General features: G+C 43.0%; 1 protein-coding gene across 1 annotated transcript; it reads left to right on the top strand.

Annotated features, from left to right (window-relative positions):
• Positions 1 to 1,844: 1,844 nt before the first annotated feature.
• Positions 1,845 to 17,713, top strand: cnot8 (CCR4-NOT transcription complex, subunit 8). The gene is made up of 7 exons (XM_079507644.1): positions 1,845 to 1,964; positions 5,930 to 6,200; positions 9,150 to 9,343; positions 10,096 to 10,257; positions 15,032 to 15,176; positions 15,969 to 16,079; positions 16,577 to 17,713. Exons 2-7 carry the CDS (start codon positions 6,084 to 6,086, stop codon positions 16,706 to 16,708), a joined length of 861 nt encoding a protein of 286 aa, XP_079363770.1. The 5' UTR covers positions 1,845 to 1,964; positions 5,930 to 6,083; the 3' UTR covers positions 16,709 to 17,713.
• Positions 17,714 to 19,837: the final 2,124 nt, after the last annotated feature.

The following is a 19,837-nucleotide window of genomic DNA, read 5'->3' as shown; positions in this document are numbered from 1 at the left end:
TGAGAAATCAAACAGACTCGTCTTGATCACATGACTACAGAGATCATGTATACCGATTTGCATGAGATTTGGATAAAATCTGTGCGACTAATATAAACAATGTGTTTTGCAGAAATCGGCCTCATGGTGGCGCTATAACCGGCAGATGTGGAGGGATTTTTTTTCCATGGCCTCTAGGGAGTGCGCATACAAAGTTGTACACAGATCGATGCAGTTATAGGTAAAAACAGGAATTGCCCTGTTATAGCGCCACCATGAGGCTGGTTTGGAAAATAAATTGTGTCATGTCGTCCTCAGCCTAGTGGAAATGTGCGTGTATAATTTCACGGAAATTGCACACTGTGTTTGTGATTTGTGGCATTTTGTTCGAAACGGACCAATCATGTGAGCTTTGGAAGCGAATCTTAGCCAATCAGGAAGGAAGATGGGAAATGGTGCAGATCCGTGTTGATCACATGACTATGGAGATAGTGTATACCGAATTGTGTGATGTATGGATAAAATGTGTACGAGTAATCTACAGAAATGTGTTTTGCCTAAATCGGCCTCATGGTGGCGCTATAACAGGCCGTTGAGGAATATTTGGGGCAGAGGTTCGTCGTTGACATCCAGAGAGTGTGTGTGCAAAGTTTGGCATGGATCGGGCCAACGGTGCCGGAGATTAGCTGGTAACAGACGGACGGACGGAAGGAAGGAAGGACGGACGGACGCACACACACACACACGGACGGAGTGCAAAACATACTCTGCAGAGGTTCGTCGTTGACATCCAGAGAGTGTGTGTGCAAAGTTTGGCATGGATCGGGCCAACGGTGCCGGAGATTAGCTGGTAACAGACGGACGGAAGGAAGGAAGGAAGGAAGGACGGACGGACGCACACACACACACACACACACACGGACGGAGTGCAAAACATACTCTCTCCCCATGCCTTCGGCCTGGTGGAGACAATAAAGGCCAAGAAAAGAAAGGATAACTAGAAAAAGTGCCCCTCGGGGCACAGGTCTCCACCAGGGCAGGTCAGGTTGTGGCCTCCTGGTGGCGCTATAATATGCCAATGTGAAAAGGGTGCAATTTCTTCATACGCCTTTGATGGCAATTGGATGATTTGAGACATTTTGCATTTTGTTCCAAAAATGTGTTTTGCAAAAATCAACCTGTTGGTGGCGCTATAACAGGCCAATGTGAAAAGGGTGGGATATATTCCTCAGCCTAGTAAGAAAATGTGTGAAAGATTTCACGGAAATTGCATGCTGCGTTCATGATTTGAGGCTTTTGTTCAAAACGGGGCAATCTTGCAAACTTTGAAAGCCAATTATAGACAGATCCGACTTGAGCACATGACTATAGAGATACTGTGTAACGATTTGTGAGATTTTTGGACAGAATCTGGAGGAGTAATATCAAAAAATTTGTTTTACAAAAGTCGGCCTCCTGGTGGCGCTATAAAAGGCAGATGCGGAAAATGCAGGTCAAAGGTTTGTCCTTGGCCTCTAGGGAGTGTGCATGCAACGTTTCACGCAGATCGGTGCAGTTTTAGGTAAAAAATGTGAAAATCTGCCTCATGGTGGCGCTATAACAGGCCGTTCTGGAAAATGTGGGGCAGAGGTTCATCGTTGGCATCCAGGGAGTGTGTGTGCAAAGTTTGGCATCGACCGGGTTAACGGTGCCGGAGATTAGCTGTTCACAGACGGACGGAAGGACGGACACACACACGGACGGAGTGCAAAACATACTCTCTCCCCATGCCTTCGGCCTGGTGGAGACAATAATGAATGTGATTCCTTCCTATCCTACTACTACTTAAACCGATCGGCCAGCAGGTGGCGACATCACAGCGTGGTGGTTCAGTGTGTGTGTGTGTGTTTGTGTGTTGCATTGGTTTTAACGTCCGGGTCAGAGTTCAACGCGGTGCTAACAACCCCAACAACCCAGAAGGCATCATCCATCCTTCACAGCATCAGGTGCGACGCATTTATTTATTCACACTTTTATACCATTTACTAAATAATACGACCGGTTACCGTTTCGTGTTCGGGCGTTAATTCGGTTCTAAAAAAACAAAGAGGTTTAGCTTTAGTAAAATACGGTGGCGTTTATATACAAATCTAGGTTAGCATTAGCTTAGCCGATGATGCTAAAGAAGCCAGAGTCGGCGTTGTGATGCAGTGAGTCTGTCGTCTTCACTACAACAAACTACCTTTTGCTTTGACCGAGAAGCTTAAAAAACATTTTTCATAGTAAGGTCCATTATTTATTCGACATTTTGAGCCATGGAGCACCATTTGATGAGATTTGTTATCCTCTCTCAGCCCCACTACTATATTTTTGTTTTTGTCGTTGGATACGATTTTGTCCACAATTCCATTCTGTGGTACCATTAGGAGAGACCACCAACAGGTAAACGTTGATCAAAATAACAATTCTTCTACGTTCTCTTAATTGTGTAGACGAAAATTAAGTAATGCAGATGCTTAAGAAAAAATAACCCTTTTATTTTGATTGAAATATTTATTAACAGTTTGCAGAATTACAGTACATTTCAAGCACAAACTCAATACAAAGACTGTTAACTGTGAGTGGACGACCCAATTAAGCACTTGTTTACAAGAGGGTCCACCATGTTCAATTCATCAAAACATTTAGAGACGTACAAATAGACACTTGTATATAGTGTAAAATGAAACTAAATTGGGTCTACAGTATAAGGGTTGAAGATCTACAGTATAAGGGTCCATTTGGTAACCATCAGTTAGCTGGGGACAACCTGGAACCTGCTCAAGGACCACTGGTGGTCCCTGGACCACTGGTTGCGAACCACTGCCTCATACAAATACATTACATGATGTGTTTATGCGTGATGATGTGTTTATTGAGGGGTGCTAGCCCCTCCTATATACAGGTTTAATGTTTGTGTTTAGGTCAATGTTTGTTTAGGGATGCACCGAAAGAGAAATTCTTGGCCGAAACCGAATATAGGAAACAGTTGGCCGAATACCCGAATATGATTAATATTATTATTGTTTTTTCCTACCATTGCTGTCATGGCCGTACCTTAAAGCTACCTGATTTATGGCAAAACTCAACTTAAATAATAATCACTATTATGGGTAAAACATTTATTCAGCTCTTTTGAATGCATTAATTGCATACACTATTCGGTGATATATTTTCTGCCTATTCGGGCCGAAACCGAATAGGCCGAAAATGCATTTTTAGCCATTTTCTGCAGAATATTTTCTGCGGACGAATATTTGGTGCATCACTCGATAAGAGCTCCCTCTCACTTCACACAGGTGTGATTTTATTTTATTTTTTACAAGTGACGACGTGGTTTTGCTTCCATTGATTGAGCTGCAGTGCTCACTGCACCTTTTATTTTAGTTAATATATATATTCCATGATTTTAGTAACGCCCTTTTATCCACCCAAAATTGTCTAATGTAATCCTGGTCGCTACACTCCCTCTGCCAACCTAGGGGGGAGGGCAGCGGACTGACCTCATGCTTCCTTCAATGCATGAGGAGTCCAAGCCGCTTCTTTTTTCGCCTGACACGGGGGAGTTTCCCCCATTGGACGTAGCACGTGGAACTAAGGAACACGTTATTCATTTCCAACCAGTTCCTTTCCCACTCCATCAGGCAGTATTAATAGAGACCAGGATTACTGCATGCTTTTTGTGATGGTACCACTGCCCAGAGCCTTAGATGTAGACAGAGTTACGCAAACTGCGTTCACTTCATGGGGCTTCAGTCCAATGGCGGCTCTCCTACATAGACTTCTATTGAGAATGGGGACAACCAACTGGGACAAGTCCTGGACCGGAAGTAGGCAGAAATGCATTGGACTCAGGGCAACAGCCCAGCTTTAATGATCTTAAATCCCTTTATTTTAGATTGTTTTGTAGTAATCGTACAACATAAACATTAAAGAGACTTTAGTAGTTGCTGTACAATACTTTAAAACAGTTGTCATGTTGCACACAAAATAGCTCTTATTTGCGCCGCCCTTCGGCCCTTGTTGAAAACGATGTATTTCCAACTCCAGCTTGTCTCAGTCCAGGCTGCATGAACAGCACTCGAGCGCTCTGTTTCCGCCCCCTCAACATCGTTACTCTTCTATTAGATGGCTCTGCCACTACCTACCCTGGAGGACACGGGGAGGACATGAAAATGTCCACTCACTGCTTCTCAACTGAATCTGAGCTGCTCTGCTGTGCTCTCATCATTCGATTGATTGATTGATTGATTACTTTATTAGTCAGAAATGTAATCAGCACGTGGTACAGCAAGACAAGACATTAAGGATAACACAAAATAAATCCTGGGGACTTGTTTCCATTGTGGCCCTATGTGTGCAATTCATCGACGTAGTATACAAAATGAACACAGTAATACATGTCATCAACAAATACAAACGCTACAAAGGAGACTAGGGGATAATGTCAGCACTCGGCAGTAAAGGATTCATCCTTTCTAGCCTTGCATCAAAGCTATCATAGTTATTTTGACTGTAAATTTCACATCTTATATATATGTGTATACGCACATGTAGAAATCGATAAATGGTAAATGGTGCATTTATATAGCGCCTTTATCCAAGGCGCTTTACATAGATTGTGCATCAATTCACCCATTCACACACACATTCATACACAGATGGCGGCAGAAACCATGCAAGGCACTAGCCAGCACATCGGGAGCAATTTGGGGTTCAGTGTCTTGCTCAAGGACACTTCGACACTAACTCTGGGGGAGCCCGGGTTTGAACAGGCAACCTTGCGGTTACCATCCAGCCACTCTACCCCTGAGCCACCGCCGCGATAAAATGCATCTATTATAGATAGTCTTGACTCTTGATCCAAGGGTACCTCCTTTCTGTGGAAAACCTCCCCTGATAGTTTTTCAGGCTAGTTTTGAAAGAAACCAGTGATCCTGAAGCGGTTGGAGCCACACATCCACATACTTTAATTTGTTTATTTAGTCGGGACAGTGTATATTAATGAACATTACATTAAAAATGCAGTGTAAATATACCAGATTTAGCAAAACATGCTAATTTCCATCTGCAGTCCCCAGACATCAAACATCAAACAATACAAACAGGACTGACATACAGGACATAGCATACAAATACCTAGCACATTTCAAACGTAATAAGACTAGTAAGAATACAAAAATAGAAAAGATTAAACTATTATTAGGGTATGTTTACTCTAGGTTTACTCCATGTGATGCAGGTCCCCTTATAGTCTCTGCTATGGTCCTACTCTCTGGAACAACCGTCCTGGTGCAAAAATGGACAAAAGTTGACATGACAGATATTTTTATTTCTATGAGATTATTAAAGAATAATGGGTCGAACACGCAAACTAGTAATACGTTATGTGTTCTTTCTTGCTTAACCCATTCTTCTACGAGCTTGTAGGTCTGCTATTTTTTGAAAAATCAAAGAACGACTGACATAGAAACATAGCTTTTTCAGAAAACTGTCAGGATGTAGAAGACATTTTTAGAATCTGATCTCATGTCAAAATGGGTTAATGGTCCGATTCCTTAATGGTTCCCTTTAACAATTCCTATATTCTTAATATAGGAATATAATATATAGTATAAAGTGAGGTACAGGGACCCATTCTGGACGGGAACCCCTTTTGGTGTTTTAAGCATTATGTTATACTTTAGCTGTTGGAAAATTGCAGGACCCCCAAAAATATATGTAATTGGCCGCCGACCCCCATCTGAAAATGTTGTTCCAGGGACCTGCCAGAAGCAAAGATTTGAGTTAAAAACGTTCGCTCTGAAAGAGTATATATTCAAAGTTTCTAACAATCTAATTTGTCCTTTGTGCCTTCCTGGGAACCCTATGACTCGTTGTTTTCTAGTGTTTTTTTTTTTTACTAACCTCATGTTTTTCACTTTCCTTCCAGAGGTGACTTCATTTCTCTCAGCAGACTGCCCTTCCTTCCTTCCTACCTACCTTCCTTCCTCCCTCCTTCCCTCCCTACTGTCTCCGGACGACAGCAGCAGCAGTGCTGTTAGGAGTTCATCTGGGGTCTTCAGTCATTTCCTCAGTCTGCCAGAATGCCAGCCGCACTCGCAGATTCCAGCCAGATAATCTGTGAGGTCTGGGCCAGCAATGTGGAGGAGGAGATGAGGAAGATCAGACACATCATACAGAGCTACAACTTCATCGCAATGGTAACTAACGGCTGTGTTTTTGTTTTTAGCTAACCCCTCGAACAGTGGCGTATCCAGAATTACATTTTGGCCAGGCAAGATATGTTAATTGTCGTCTCCCCGCGCACAATCGTAGGTTTTCAAAGAGATATACCTGCCAGACGAGTAGGATACAAAGGCTGAAAGGCATGCATTTACATTCCAATGGGTGATTGAGGGTCGCGCTATACCGCAACGGCCAATCAGCTGTCCATTTTAATAGTTCTCATGTCTTGTTTTTGTCCTTTTTTCTCATTGTATGGATTTTGGCCAGGCGAGAAATGGATTTGGACAGGCGGCCGTCTGCCCTCGCCTTATTGTAGATACGCCTCTGCCCTCGAACCCGAGCATCCATATGGGGGGGGGGGGGGAGGGGGGCATAGGCCACAAATAGCAGATCGACAAGCTCCCAACACGTCCTAATGCGTTGGACATTTGGTGTAGATGGGGACGTACCTGTTTCTTGAAGACAAGTGTCTAAGGATAGGAGAACCTAGAGAACCTTGTTGTGTTGCCAACAGACCTACAAACGTAGGATGCGTTGTCGGCTTGATCAGCTATTTTCGGTAAAGATATTTTAAGTGTAGAGTGGAAACGGGAGAGGGTTAGTCGGTCAACTGATCGATGATTGATCATCTCTTGTTGAGGTTCGGCACTCAGCAGCATTGCCCGTGTTTTGTAGCTGAGCCTGTGTCCATAGAAACCTTAAAATATTTGATTTTATTTTTGCAAGGTATAGAGCAATACATTAAAGAATACACAAATAAAAAAGGGAAAGTGCCAGGAGGAGGCATTAGATGTCATTGGGGCTTATACGAGTCCTCTACCTCTAAAAAATACAATGAAGACACAACAAGATATAAATAATTGATGATTAAAAAATACTTGCTAATCTAAGACATGATTAGAGACGAGAAGAGAATACAAACTATGATAATGAAGTGATTTGGTCAATCAGAACAACCTTCAGTTTGTTCTTAAACAAGTTCAGAGAAGAAAGTTGTAAACCAGTAGAATATTTGTCCCAAAGTGTAGTACCTCTGTATCTAATAGAAAACTGACCATGACTAGTATGATAAAGGGGGGATGGAGATGAGTAGCCTGTGTTGTATTTGTGGACTTAAGAATTTGTTTGAAAGTAATTACTAACAGGCCAGGGAATGGAGTTGGGGGTATGTTTAAGCTTGTAAATAAAAATGCATCGAGTCGTTTTGATAAAGTAGCAGTTCTAACAAATACCTTCTGGAATAGATGCTGTGGAGGTAAGACCATATTGCAATATGTTGATATATGCTTTGGTTAATCTGGAACGTCAGGCCCTTTTGCCAACCCGAGGCGGGGTTGGCAAAAGGGCCTTTCTGTGTGGAGTTTGCGTGTTCTCCCTGTGTCCCCTAGGTTAGGTACCCTCACAAAAACATGCAGTAATCCTGGTCTCTAAACTGCCTCCCCCTGGCCAGCTGGGGCGCCTGATGGAGGGGAAAGGAACTGGTTGGAATAACGTGTCCCTTCCACGCACTACGTCCAACCAGGGAAACTCCCCCCTGTCAGGTGTAAAGGAGCGACTTGGACACTCATGCATGAAGGAAGCATGAGTTCAAGTCCGTTGCTCTCCCCAGGTTGGCGGAGGGTGTGTAGATTCCAGGATCACATTAGATAATTGACATAGGGGTGAAAAATGGGTTACAAAATCGTGGGATGAAAATTATAAAAAAAATGATAATAATCTGGAACGTCAGTTGGTTGGTACCCCTGGGGTCCCCAGACAGCCCTTTTGAGAACCACTGCTATAACCATTCGAACCGGGAAAGCAGCTCGTGCGTGAGCTATATTATATCGTCTTTCGAGTGGAAACCAGATATGGGCAAAAATGTACATTTTCAGGCATCAAATTCAAAGGCATTAAAAGTATCAGATCTACATGCTCAAAACGTGGCGCGAAGTGACTCACTCAAGCTTGTATATTCTGGTACCTTTGATGCTTTTTGTAGCCTCGGAAACCCAGACGTTTTTATTTCCAGGGAGAAAAACAAAAGTCTGGTTCCGAGTCCACTTCAATTCGGCATAGAGTAGCGCAAACATCGATCACTCTCTGCTGATTTCTGATCGTCTACACCTTTGTTAAATTGACACACACGTACACACTCCTCTCTCTCTGTCGCTCTAATTAATTAGTCTCATGTCGCGCAGCTGTGTCTAGTTTCTCCCGGCGGATCCTGCCGGGAGCTGCCTATAGACGCCTTAAGAGACGACGTCGCACGCATAAAGGCAGCAGAAGAACACCACCTCTCATAAGATGCAATGGAAAAGTTCTAACTGCACTCACGTGTAAAAAATGCCCCATCAAACTTTCAGATGCTGTTTTTCTCCCAGTGTAGAGGAAGAATGATTAGGATTTTTATTGTGATCTCTCGCCCTTGAAATATATAGTCCTTGGTTTCTGTTTTGTTTGAACAATAATAGCAATTCAAAACAGTTGTCCTCAAACCACACCTCCAGTCGCTGTCATAAGAAGGTCAATGCAATACTTTGTTTTCAAGAGTGTTGCTGTGCAAAAATGTCAGTAGATTACAAATGAAATACAAACAAAAACTATCTTTCATTTCTCCCCTTTCCCATTCCACGTGCATTTGTCTTAAATGTAATGCCAGCGCCGCTATTCCAAAGCCATTTTCAGCAATGGTATTATGTTTTTGGTGGGTAGATCATGTTGAGCTGGTCATTTTGAAAGTAGCTCTCAAGTCAAAAAAGTGTGGGCACCCCTCCCCTGGTCTATACCATAGAAAGCATGGCTAAGCTTTTTGTGAATATGGAGATAAGATGTTTCTCCCACGACAACAGTGGCGATTTATATTAGCTAGAAAGTTATTTTCAGAAATCTGATTTTAGAGGACATTAAAGTAAATCTTTCCTTCCTTCCCCCCCTGGCGGCAGGACACAGAGTTCCCCGGGGTTGTGGTGCGTCCCATCGGAGAGTTCCGCAGCACGGTGGACTACCAGTACCAGCTGCTGAGGTGCAACGTGGACCTGCTCAAGATCATCCAGCTCGGGCTGACCTTCATGAACCAGGAAGGAGATTATCCGCCCGGCATCACCACCTGGCAGTTCAACTTCAAGTTCAACCTCACGTACGTGTCTGTCTGTCTGTCTGTCTGTCTGTCACATTGTTAACGGGGACAGACACCCATTGTCGTGAAGTTGTAGATCTGCTATTTTCAAAAGATTTTTCGACGTTTTGAAATGGGACATTCTGCATAATGAGTACTTTTTATTTTTGGTACTTTAAGTACTTTTTGATGCCAATACTTTTGTACTTTTACTCGAGTGCATTTCTTCTTTGTTTTTATTTCAGTTTGGGCAACTTCACAGAATTATAAACATTTTAATTTTTTCACACAACCTCAGCTGTTTCACACTTTCATAGAACACACACACACACACACACACACACACACACACACACACACAACTTCACATACATTTACAATTATTCACCATAAAACAAGGAAGTAAAATACAAGTAAAGAGACAAAAACAACAGAGCGTCAACAACAATGGGAAGTGAACAGTACTGAATACAGACATGACTGGAGACAGAGGCAACTCGAGTGCATTTTGAATATGTTTTTACTTGTATTGCTAAATCGCAGTTTTGATGCTTTTGCTTAAGTAAAACATGAATACTTATTTCCGCCACTGCAGAGAGGACATGTACTCCCAGGACTCCATAGACCTTCTTCAGAACTCTGGCCTAATACTTAATAATACTTAATAATACTTATTTCCGCCACTGCAGAGAGGACATGTACTCCCAGGACTCCATAGACCTTCTTCAGAACTCTGGCCTAATACTTAATAATACTTATTTCCACCACTGCAGAGAGGACATGTACTCCCAGGACTCCATAGACCTGCTGCAGAACTCTGGCCTGCAGTTCAAGAAACACGAGGAGGAAGGCATCGAAACGCTCTACTTCGCCGAGCTCCTCATGACCTCCGGACTGGTCCTGTGTGAGAACGTCAAGTGGCTCTCCTTCCACAGGTACGTGTGTGTGTGTGTGTGTGTGTGTGTGTGTGTGTGTGTCAAGTGGCTCTCCTTCCACAGGTACAGCGTGTGTGTGTGAGAATGTCAAGTGGCTCTCCTTCCACAGGTACAGCGTGCGTGTGTGTGTGTGTGTGTGTGTGTGTGTGTGTCAAGTGGCTCTCCTTCCACAGGTACAGCGTGTGTGTGTGTGTGTGTGTGTCAAGTGGCTCTCCTTCCACAGGTACAGCGTGTGTGTGTGAGAATGTCAAGTGGATCTCCTTCCACAGGTACAGCGTGTGTGTGTGTGTGTCAAGTGGCTCTCCTTCCACAGGTACACACGTACCAAACTCCCTTCTGGCTCCGAAACTATGGAATGCACTTCCCATCACAGTCAGAACTGCAGCCTCACTCCCAATCTTCCGCCGTAGTCTGAAAACCCACCTCTTCAGACTCCACCATGGCCCGTAGCACTTGCCCTAGCCTAGCCCCTTAGATAGCACATTATGTAGACTTAGATAGTATTTTAAACAGACTTATAGCTTGTTACGTAGACAGCTCTAGAATTGCACTTTATGTAGTCATAGCACTTTATAGTACACATGTATAATATATTATATAGTATAGTATGTATAGTTTACATAGATACTCCACTGTTACGTTCTTAGTCTACGCATGATTCATGATAACTACTTTTTATATATGTGATGTATGCCATGCTTTTGTTATTGCTTAATGTAAGTCGCTCTGGATTAAGAGCGTCTGCTAAATGCCTAAATTGTAAATTGTAAATTGTACAGCGTGTGTGTGTGTGTGTGTGTGTGTGTCAAGTGGCTCTCCTTCCATATGTACAGCTGTGTGTGAGAGATTTGAGTGAGACGGCGTTTCTGTGTTGTTGATGGTTTCCTCGGGTCGTTGTTCGCAAAATACGTCGCAAAGCGACATGTTTTAGATATTTAGGGTAGAGCCCTTGGGAATATAAAATAGGGTTTAAAGGAGAATTTCATACTAGAAGACTTTCTTACCTTTATTAGTGTGGTTGCCCTAAAGGGCAACCAGACTATTGTAATCGTAACACTTTATTAGTGTGGTTGCCCTAAAGGGCAACCAGACTATTGTAATTGTAACACTTTATTTCTATTATTTCGCTAGAGTAACCCTAAACTTTGTAGTACTACTCCTCCTACAGTTTTGACTGTACGCACTTGAGCCATATCTCAAATTGACCGGAAAAATCGGGAGTGGTGTGCTTGCTCGTTTCTAAGAGAAATGTTGTATAGTTTAATTGATATTCATTTATTCGTGCATTAAATGTCCCCATTGACATGAATGGGAAAATGCGAAAAATCACGTTCAAGTATTTTTTCCTCGGAGACCGTAAGGACTATAGTTACAAAACTTGGAGGGATAATTCGTAATACTTACTAAAATTAATTCACCTATAATTATATCGGTCGGCCTCATGGTGGCGCTATAACAGCCCACTTTACGTTTTGGCTTATAACTCTTGAACCGTAGGTCGTAAATTCAAAATTCCTTTCTCCCTGTATTCCTTGGGCCATGACGCATCTCCCCATATAGGCCACGCCCATTTGCGTCAGGATAGATTTTCCGCCATTTAGATTTTTCTTCAAAACACACCTTTATTTTCTATTTCTACAGATCGGTACACATGATCTCTGGACCTATCGGACCGCGTTTCAATTTTTTTCAGATTTTTTGATTTTTTTTTGTCCGTATCGTTCGGCCTTAATCGTCGTCCGACGTTAGTGGGAGGAGCCTATTTTACAAAAAATGCCTAAAGTCACGAACGGAATGTCCAATCCATCCCAAATTTGAATCAGATGTCGCGGGTGGTTTAATCAACCAAAAGCCAAAAGCGATTCCATTTTCATCCATAGGGGGCGCCGCAAATGCGAGAAATGTAACCGTTTCTTGCAGAAAAATGTTTTTTGGGGGGATAAATCCCATCCGAATTACTTACGCATGATCGCAGGGGTGACGCGACATTGTAATTGGCTGGCAATATCAGTGGGAGGGGCATATGTAAGCCACTGCGGCAACCACACTTTGCAATTTTTTAAAATTGCGACCTTTCTAGTTCTTTTTACTGGAGTAACCTTTATTTTGAAACGCTACTCCTCCCACAGTTTTGACTGTACGCACTTGAGCCATATCTCAAATTGACCGGAAAAATCGGGAATGGTGTGCTTGCTCGTTTCTAAGAGAAATATTGTATAGTTTAATTGATATTAATTTATTAGTGAATAAAATTTCCCCATTGACATGAATGGGAAAATTCGAAAAATCACGTTCAAGTATTTTTTCCTCGGAGACCGTAAGGGCTATAGTTACAAAACTTGGAGGGATAATTCGTAATACTTACTAAAATTAATTAACTTATAATTACATCGGTCGGCCTCATGGTGGCGCTATAACAGCCCACGTTACGTTTTGGCTTATAACTCTTGAACCGTAGGTCGTAAATTCAAAATTCCTTTCTCCCTGTATTCCTTGGGCCATGACGCATCTCCCCATATAGGCCACGCCCATTTTCTGTTTCTACAGATTTTGTCTGAATCTCACAGAAATCGGTACACATGATCTCTGGACCTATCGGACCGCGTTTAAATTTTTTTCAGATTTTTTTAATTTTTTTTGTCCGTATCGTTCGGCCTTAATCGTCGTCCGAAGTTAGCGGGAGGGGCCTATTTTACAAAAAATGCCTAAAATCACGAACGGAATGTCCAATCCATCCCAAATTTGAATCAGATGTCGTGGGTGGTTTAATCAACCAAAAGCCAAAAGCGATTATATTTTCATCCATAGGGGGCGCCGCAAAAGTGAAAAATGTAACCGTTTCTTGCAGAAAAATTATTTTTGGGGGGATAAATCCCCTCCGAATTACTTACGCATGACCGCAGGGGTGAGCCATTGTAATTGGCTGGCAATATCAGTGGGAGGGGCATATGTAAGCCACTGCGGCAACCACACTTTGCAATTTTTTAAAATTGCGACATTTCTAGTTTGTAGTTGTTACAGTACGTCGCCACCAAAGAGGTCCAGGTGTTATTTTGTGCAAAAGTGCATTATTGGCTATTTCCCCTACCATAGGGGTTGGGTTCTTGTGCTAATTCGCTTATTTCCATCGAAATAAGTAGTAAAGTGTGCCGCTTGGGATACTATTTACATTATGAAGAGAGGATATATATACAATTTTATTTTAAATTTTGAGCGATGGAAATAAGCGAATTAGCACAACACCCCATAGCCCCATTCAATTCAATGCAATTCATTGAGGGCTTATGCAGGGGAAATAGCCAATAATGCGCTTTTCCACAAAATAACACCTGGACCTCTTTGTTGGGGACGTAACAACTACAAATAAAGGTAAGAAAGCCTTCTAGTATGGAATTCTCCTTTTAATTCTGGGGGTCCTTCGACATGAAAAAGGTTGAGCACCACTGACATAGAAACAATGGGTTTTTCAGAAAACTGTCAGGATTTAGAAGACATTTTGTAGAATATTTTCTCAGATCTAAATGGGTTAATGTGATAATAACCTGTATGCATGTTGTTTCTAGTGGTTATGACTTTGGCTACCTGGTGAAGCTGCTAACAGACACCCCTCTCCATGTTGTTTCTAGTGGTTATGACTTTGGCTACCTGGTGAAGCTGCTAACAGACACCCCTCTCCCATGTTGTTTCTAGTGGTTATGACTTTGGCTACCTGGTGAAGCTGCTAACAGACACCTCTCTCCCATGTTGTTTCTAGTGGTTATGACTTTGGCTACCTGGTGAAGCTGCTAACAGACACCCCTCTCCATGTTGTTTCTAGTGGTTATGACTTTGGCTACCTGGTGAAGCTGCTAACAGACACCTCTCTCCCATGTTGTTGCTAGTGGTTATGACTTTGGCTACCTGGTGAAGCTGCTAACAGACACCCCTCTCCATGTTGTTTCTAGTGGTTATGACTTTGGCTACCTGGTGAAGCTGCTAACAGACACCTCTCTCCCATGTTGTTGCTAGTGGTTATGACTTTGGCTACCTGGTGAAGCTGCTAACAGACACCCCTCTCCATGTTGTTTCTAGTGGTTATGACTTTGGCTACCTGGTGAAGCTGCTAACAGACACCTCTCTCCCATGTTGTTTCTAGTGGTTATGACTTTGGCTACCTGGTGAAGCTGCTAACAGACACCCCTCTCCCATGTTGTTGCTAGTGGTTATGACTTTGGCTACCTGGTGAAGCTGCTAACAGACACCTCTCTCCCATGTTGTTTCTAGTGGTTATGACTTTGGCTACCTGGTGAAGCTGCTAACAGACACCCCTCTCCCATGTTGTTTCTAGTGGTTATGACTTTGGCTACCTGGTGAAGCTGCTAACAGACACCCCTCTCCCATGTTGTTTCTAGTGGTTATGACTTTGGCTACCTGGTGAAGCTGCTAACAGACACCTCTCTCCCATGTTGTTGCTAGTGGTTATGACTTTGGCTACCTGGTGAAGCTGCTAACAGACACCTCTCTCCCATGTTGTTGCTAGTGGTTATGACTTTGGCTACCTGGTGAAGCTGCTAACAGACACCCCTCTCCCATGTTGTTTCTAGTGGTTATGACTTTGGCTACCTGGTGAAGCTGCTAACAGACACCCCTCTCCATGTTGTTAACAGTGGTTATGACTTTGGCTACCTGGTGAAGCTGCTAACAGACACCTCTCTCCCATGTTGTTTCTAGTGGTTATGACTTTGGCTACCTGGTGAAGCTGCTAACAGACACCCCTCTCCCATGTTGTTTCTAGTGGTTATGACTTTGGCTACCTGGTGAAGCTGCTAACAGACACCCGTCTCCCAGAAGAGGAACACGACTTCTTCCAGATTCTCAACCTGTTCTTCCCGGCGATCTATGACGTTAAATACCTCATGAAGAGCTGCAAGAACCTCAAGGTACACAATGATCAGTGTTTTGGTCGGCAAATATTTAGATCTTAGTTTTACTCGGTCTCTTGAATCGATGCTGCTATATATTTAGATTAATAATTATGATTTTGAGGGTTCTCAAGTCAGACGTTTTCAGTCCCCCAGGTCTATGCATTATAAACCAGTGTGCTAGCTTTGCATCCCCCAGCAGGTCTTTGCATCCCCCAGCAGGTCTTTGCATCCCCCAGCAGGTCTATGCATCCCCCAGCAGGTCTATGCATTATAAACCAGTGTGCTAGCTTAGCATTCCTCCAGGTCTATGCATTATAAACCAGGTCTATGCATTATAAACCAGTGTGCTAGCTTAGCATTCCTCCAGGTCTATGCATTATAAACCAGGTCTATGCATTATAAACCAGTGTGCTAGCTTAGCATTCCTCCAGGTCTATGCATTATAAACCAGGTCTATGCATTATAAACCAGTGTGCTAGCTTTGCATTCCCCCCAGGGTCTATGCATTATAAACCAGTGTGCTAGCTTTGCATTCCCCCCAGGGTCTATGCATTTATAAAATATGACATTTTGTGGTCAAGCCTAATATGTATGATGCTCAACTCAACACTACAATAATGACTCCACAACCTTTCAGTTGTCTTACTAATAAAATATGATAAAACAAAACAGAGGTCTACTAAGTAGGATAAAAGATCTCTCTGGTGACTGCAATCTCACAGTTTGGGTAAAAATATTATTTTCTCTCCATGTGTGTGTGTGTGTGACTGTGTGTATGTGTGTGTGTGTGTGTGTGTGTGTGCACAGGGTGGTCTTCAGGAGGTGGCTGACCAGCTGGAGTTGAAGAGAATTGGCAGACAGCATCAGGCTGGATCAGACTCCCTGTTGACTGGAATGGCTTTCTTCAGAATGAAAGAGGTACTTTTACTACTTCAGTTAAAACCGTGAAAGCATCCAGCATCTCAACATTTTTTCTTTTTCAGAAAACTCTTAGGATTTAAAACAGTGGTTCTTAAAAGAGTTACTACAACAGTATAACACTAATAATATAACACTTTGTGCTGCGAGCTTGTACTGTACATGTGCTTTTTTTGAACATTTTTGAAAAATCTTGAGTGATGTGAAGTGAAATGCGATTGATTTATTTTGTTAGATAATAACAAATGCAAAAACAGTACATGGTACAGTCAAAGCACATTGATCCTAAAGGATAGCACCGAAAAAAGACCTTGCGGTCTTGTTTCCATTCGGGTCCCATGCATTCATTCACAACACAATAATGACAATAATCGAGATATCTGCGGACGTGCAGAGACTCCTGAGTCGCTGGCCTCCACACCGCTCCTATCTAGGGATGAAGCTCTTTCATTTGTATTACATTAGATTAACATTCTGTTTCTTTTCTCCCGGCACAGCTATTCTTCGAGGACAACATCGACGACGCAAAGTATTGTGGGAGGTTGTACGGTCTGGGCTCTGGGTCCAGCCAATCACAGAACGGCCTCGCCAGCACCACCAACCAGGAAGAGGCGAACAACAAACACTGACCACACACACACACACACACACCTTCAAGTGGTAAAAACGCTTGTTTTAACTTTTAAACTCGACCAGCAGATGAAATATTCCTTCCCTTGAATATTCCGTGCCCTCGTCCTCCCCTCTGTCCTCCGTTCATCTCGACCATCCCGCCACTCAATTCCAACACGAGAGAGAAAGAAAACAAGCATGGAGATGAATTTCCTGGTTTATGAGCTCTGAACGTCATTCCCTGGATGCTGATTGGTTTAGGCAGACATTAGGCAGCCGGAAAAAAAGCCTCGATTTATACTTTGTCACGCGACTGCGCTGCGGGCCAGAAATGGACGATCTCACAGATGCGCCGCGTCTGCGTTGTGAGCTTGGAAATCGTCCATTTTGGTGCCGTGGCACCGCCGTACCATGAAGCATACATTGGGCATAACTCAGTGTTTTTTTTATATATATATAATTATGAGAAGCATTTCACTTCTAAGAACAAGTCCTGCTGGTACCAGTTCTACACGTCTCGCATGCATCCCTCTGGACGGAAATCCCTTCTTTTTAAAAGAAATTTCACAGACCCATTTTCTGTCTTGCAAACCTTGGGCTCCCTCCTTCTCTGTTGTTAAAAAAAAGGGTTGTATTTTAAACATGTAAATTAAAAAACACGTGTAAAATTTCATTAACGACAAAAGATGTTTTTAGCTTTTTTTTCACCCCCTGCGTCCCCGTCGCCCCCTTAAATCCTCTCTGAAGATGAATTTTTAGAAATTGGGTTCAGGGTCGTCTTGTCATGCGTCTGTCTGTCCGTCTGTCCATCCGTCTGTATGAGCGTGTCCCGGGGTGGAACCTCTAAGGGTGGAACCCCACACATGGCTGCTGTTTCTCCTGTCTCCATGTTGCTTTGCGCTGCTGCTCGTGGGCCTTTGTCGAAGCAGATGTTTTTTGTGGTTGATGTTGTTTTTACATCAGACATTGTTAAGCAGTTGTATATTAAATTGTTTTCTATTTTTAATGTAAAAAAAAAACAAGTGTGTGATGGGTCTTTCTTCAGTCGGGTGGCACGGTGGACAAGGATAGTAGAACTTTGTTCTACTGTAGAAGAGAACGGAAATGCAACCCGTGGCTGGGTTAACCCATTCTGGACGGGAACCCGTTTTGGTGTTTTAACTAAGCATTATGTTATACTTTAGCTATTGAAAAATAGCAGATCTACAAGCTCATAGCGCGCCACTCGTTGGCGCTACGAGCTTGTAGGTCTGCTATTTTTCAATAGCTAAAGTATAACATAATGCTTAGTTAAAACACCAAAAGGGGTTCCCGCCCTGAATGGACAATAAAGATAAATGTTTGTTTTGAGGACTAAAACAAACATTAGCCCACTGAGCAATTTGTGGTCTAATAGACGTCTAATATTCGTCTAAAGGGCCGTCTAAAAATTAAAGTTTTTTTTTAGACGTCTATTCTTAGATTAGACGTTGATTAGACGGTCTATATATAGACGTTTAAACAACCGCTAATCAACGTCTAATCTAAGAATAGACGTCTAAAAAAACTTACATTTTTAGACGTTTTTTATCCCATTTTTAGACTCGCGTCTAATAGCCGGCTATTTCTCAGTGGGATGCTATGTTGTAATTGATGTAAGATGATGAGCGCCCCTCACTTCACACGTGTGTGATTTTTATGTTTAAATACCGCTACCCCCTCCTATGCACAGCTTTGTGTAGGTGTGTTTGTAGCACGGAATGTGATGATTTGATTGGCGGATGTAAGAGCGCCCCTCTTACTAATAGCAAGCTAAGCGGATAAATTGAATCAAAAAAAGGTGGTGAGACATGACCGTGGCTTTGACACAACTAAATGTGTCCCTCTCAGACATTGCAGCTTTTTTAACTGGTGCAATTCAATTATATAGTGCCTTTATCCAAGGCACTTTACATTTTGCATTACATTGAATGCCCATTCACACACGCATTCAGACACCGATGACGGGGGAAACCATGCAAGGCACCAACCTGCTCATTAATGGGAGCAGCTCAGCGTCTTGCTCAAGGACACTAAGACATTGGGGGATCCTGGGATCGAACTGCGAACCTTCCGCTCCCAAGGCGGCCACTCTACCCCTGAGCCGCTGCCACCCATATTTAATGTATGTCTGGAATCTTAAACGTGCCTGAAATGATATTCAAGTGAAAATGTATTTTATTTATTTAATAAGTCAATGATGTGGTCATGTTGTCTTCTCCTTCTCTGAGGCCTGGGCGTTGTAAGCGTCCTTGATGAGCTGCAGGCGTTTCGAGAGGAACGCACACCTCTCCGTAACGTCTTCGTTTATCCTTCTGCTTCGTCTCAGCTCTTCCTTGGTTCGCTCCAGTTCGTCCTGGAGCATTATTGTTTCTTTATGGTAGCTTTCATCAGGCACCTCCCGGTGCTCAGCGTCCATCTCCCTTTCCTTTGTGTTCCACTCCTTCCTTTGATTCTCCCAGATTCTGTCAGCCATAGCCATTTGGAGGCTCCTAATCTCTGCCTCCTTCTCGGACACGGTCTCTCGAAGGGCTGCGATGTCTTCCTCCTTCTCAGAAAGAGTCTCCATGAGAAGCGTGTTCTCCTCCGCATTCTCGTGCAGACTGTCTTTTAGGTGGTTGATCTCTTCACTGAGAACGCTGATTGCTTCCTTCTTCTCAGCCAGACTCAGAGCTTTGAGGGTGACAATCTCTTCCTCCTTCTCAGATAGAGTCTCTTTGAGGTTGGTGTTCTCTTCATTGAGGGCCTTGTTTACTTCTTCCTGCTCAGACAGACTCCTTTTGAGGCCTGCTGCCTCTTCTAACTTCCCAGCCAAACTCATGCGGACCTTTTTGATGGCTGCCTTGTCTTTCTCCAAGAGTTTAATCTTGTCCTCTGCTGTGCATAAGTCTTCAATCAATGTCCGCTTCTGTTTAGCCATTAGTATTTTGAAACGCCTCTGCATTTCGGACTTCTCTTTCATTTGTCTTTCCTTCTCATGCCACGACAGTTGTGTTCTCTCTATCTCCTCACACCAGAAGTGCCTATGGATCTTCTCATCCTCACCCTCTTTTTCTGTTTGTGTTTTCTCCGGCTTTGCAGGCATCTCTTGAGTGTGTTCCATAATTTCTTGGTATGTTTTAAAATAA

This window comes from Electrona antarctica (genome assembly GCF_951216825.1).
Source record: "Electrona antarctica genome assembly, chromosome: 8".
NCBI lineage: Eukaryota > Metazoa > Chordata > Actinopteri > Myctophiformes > Myctophidae > Electrona > Electrona antarctica.
The sequence above is the reverse complement of the archived record's forward strand: the minus strand, read 5'-3'. Positions and strand labels throughout refer to the sequence as shown.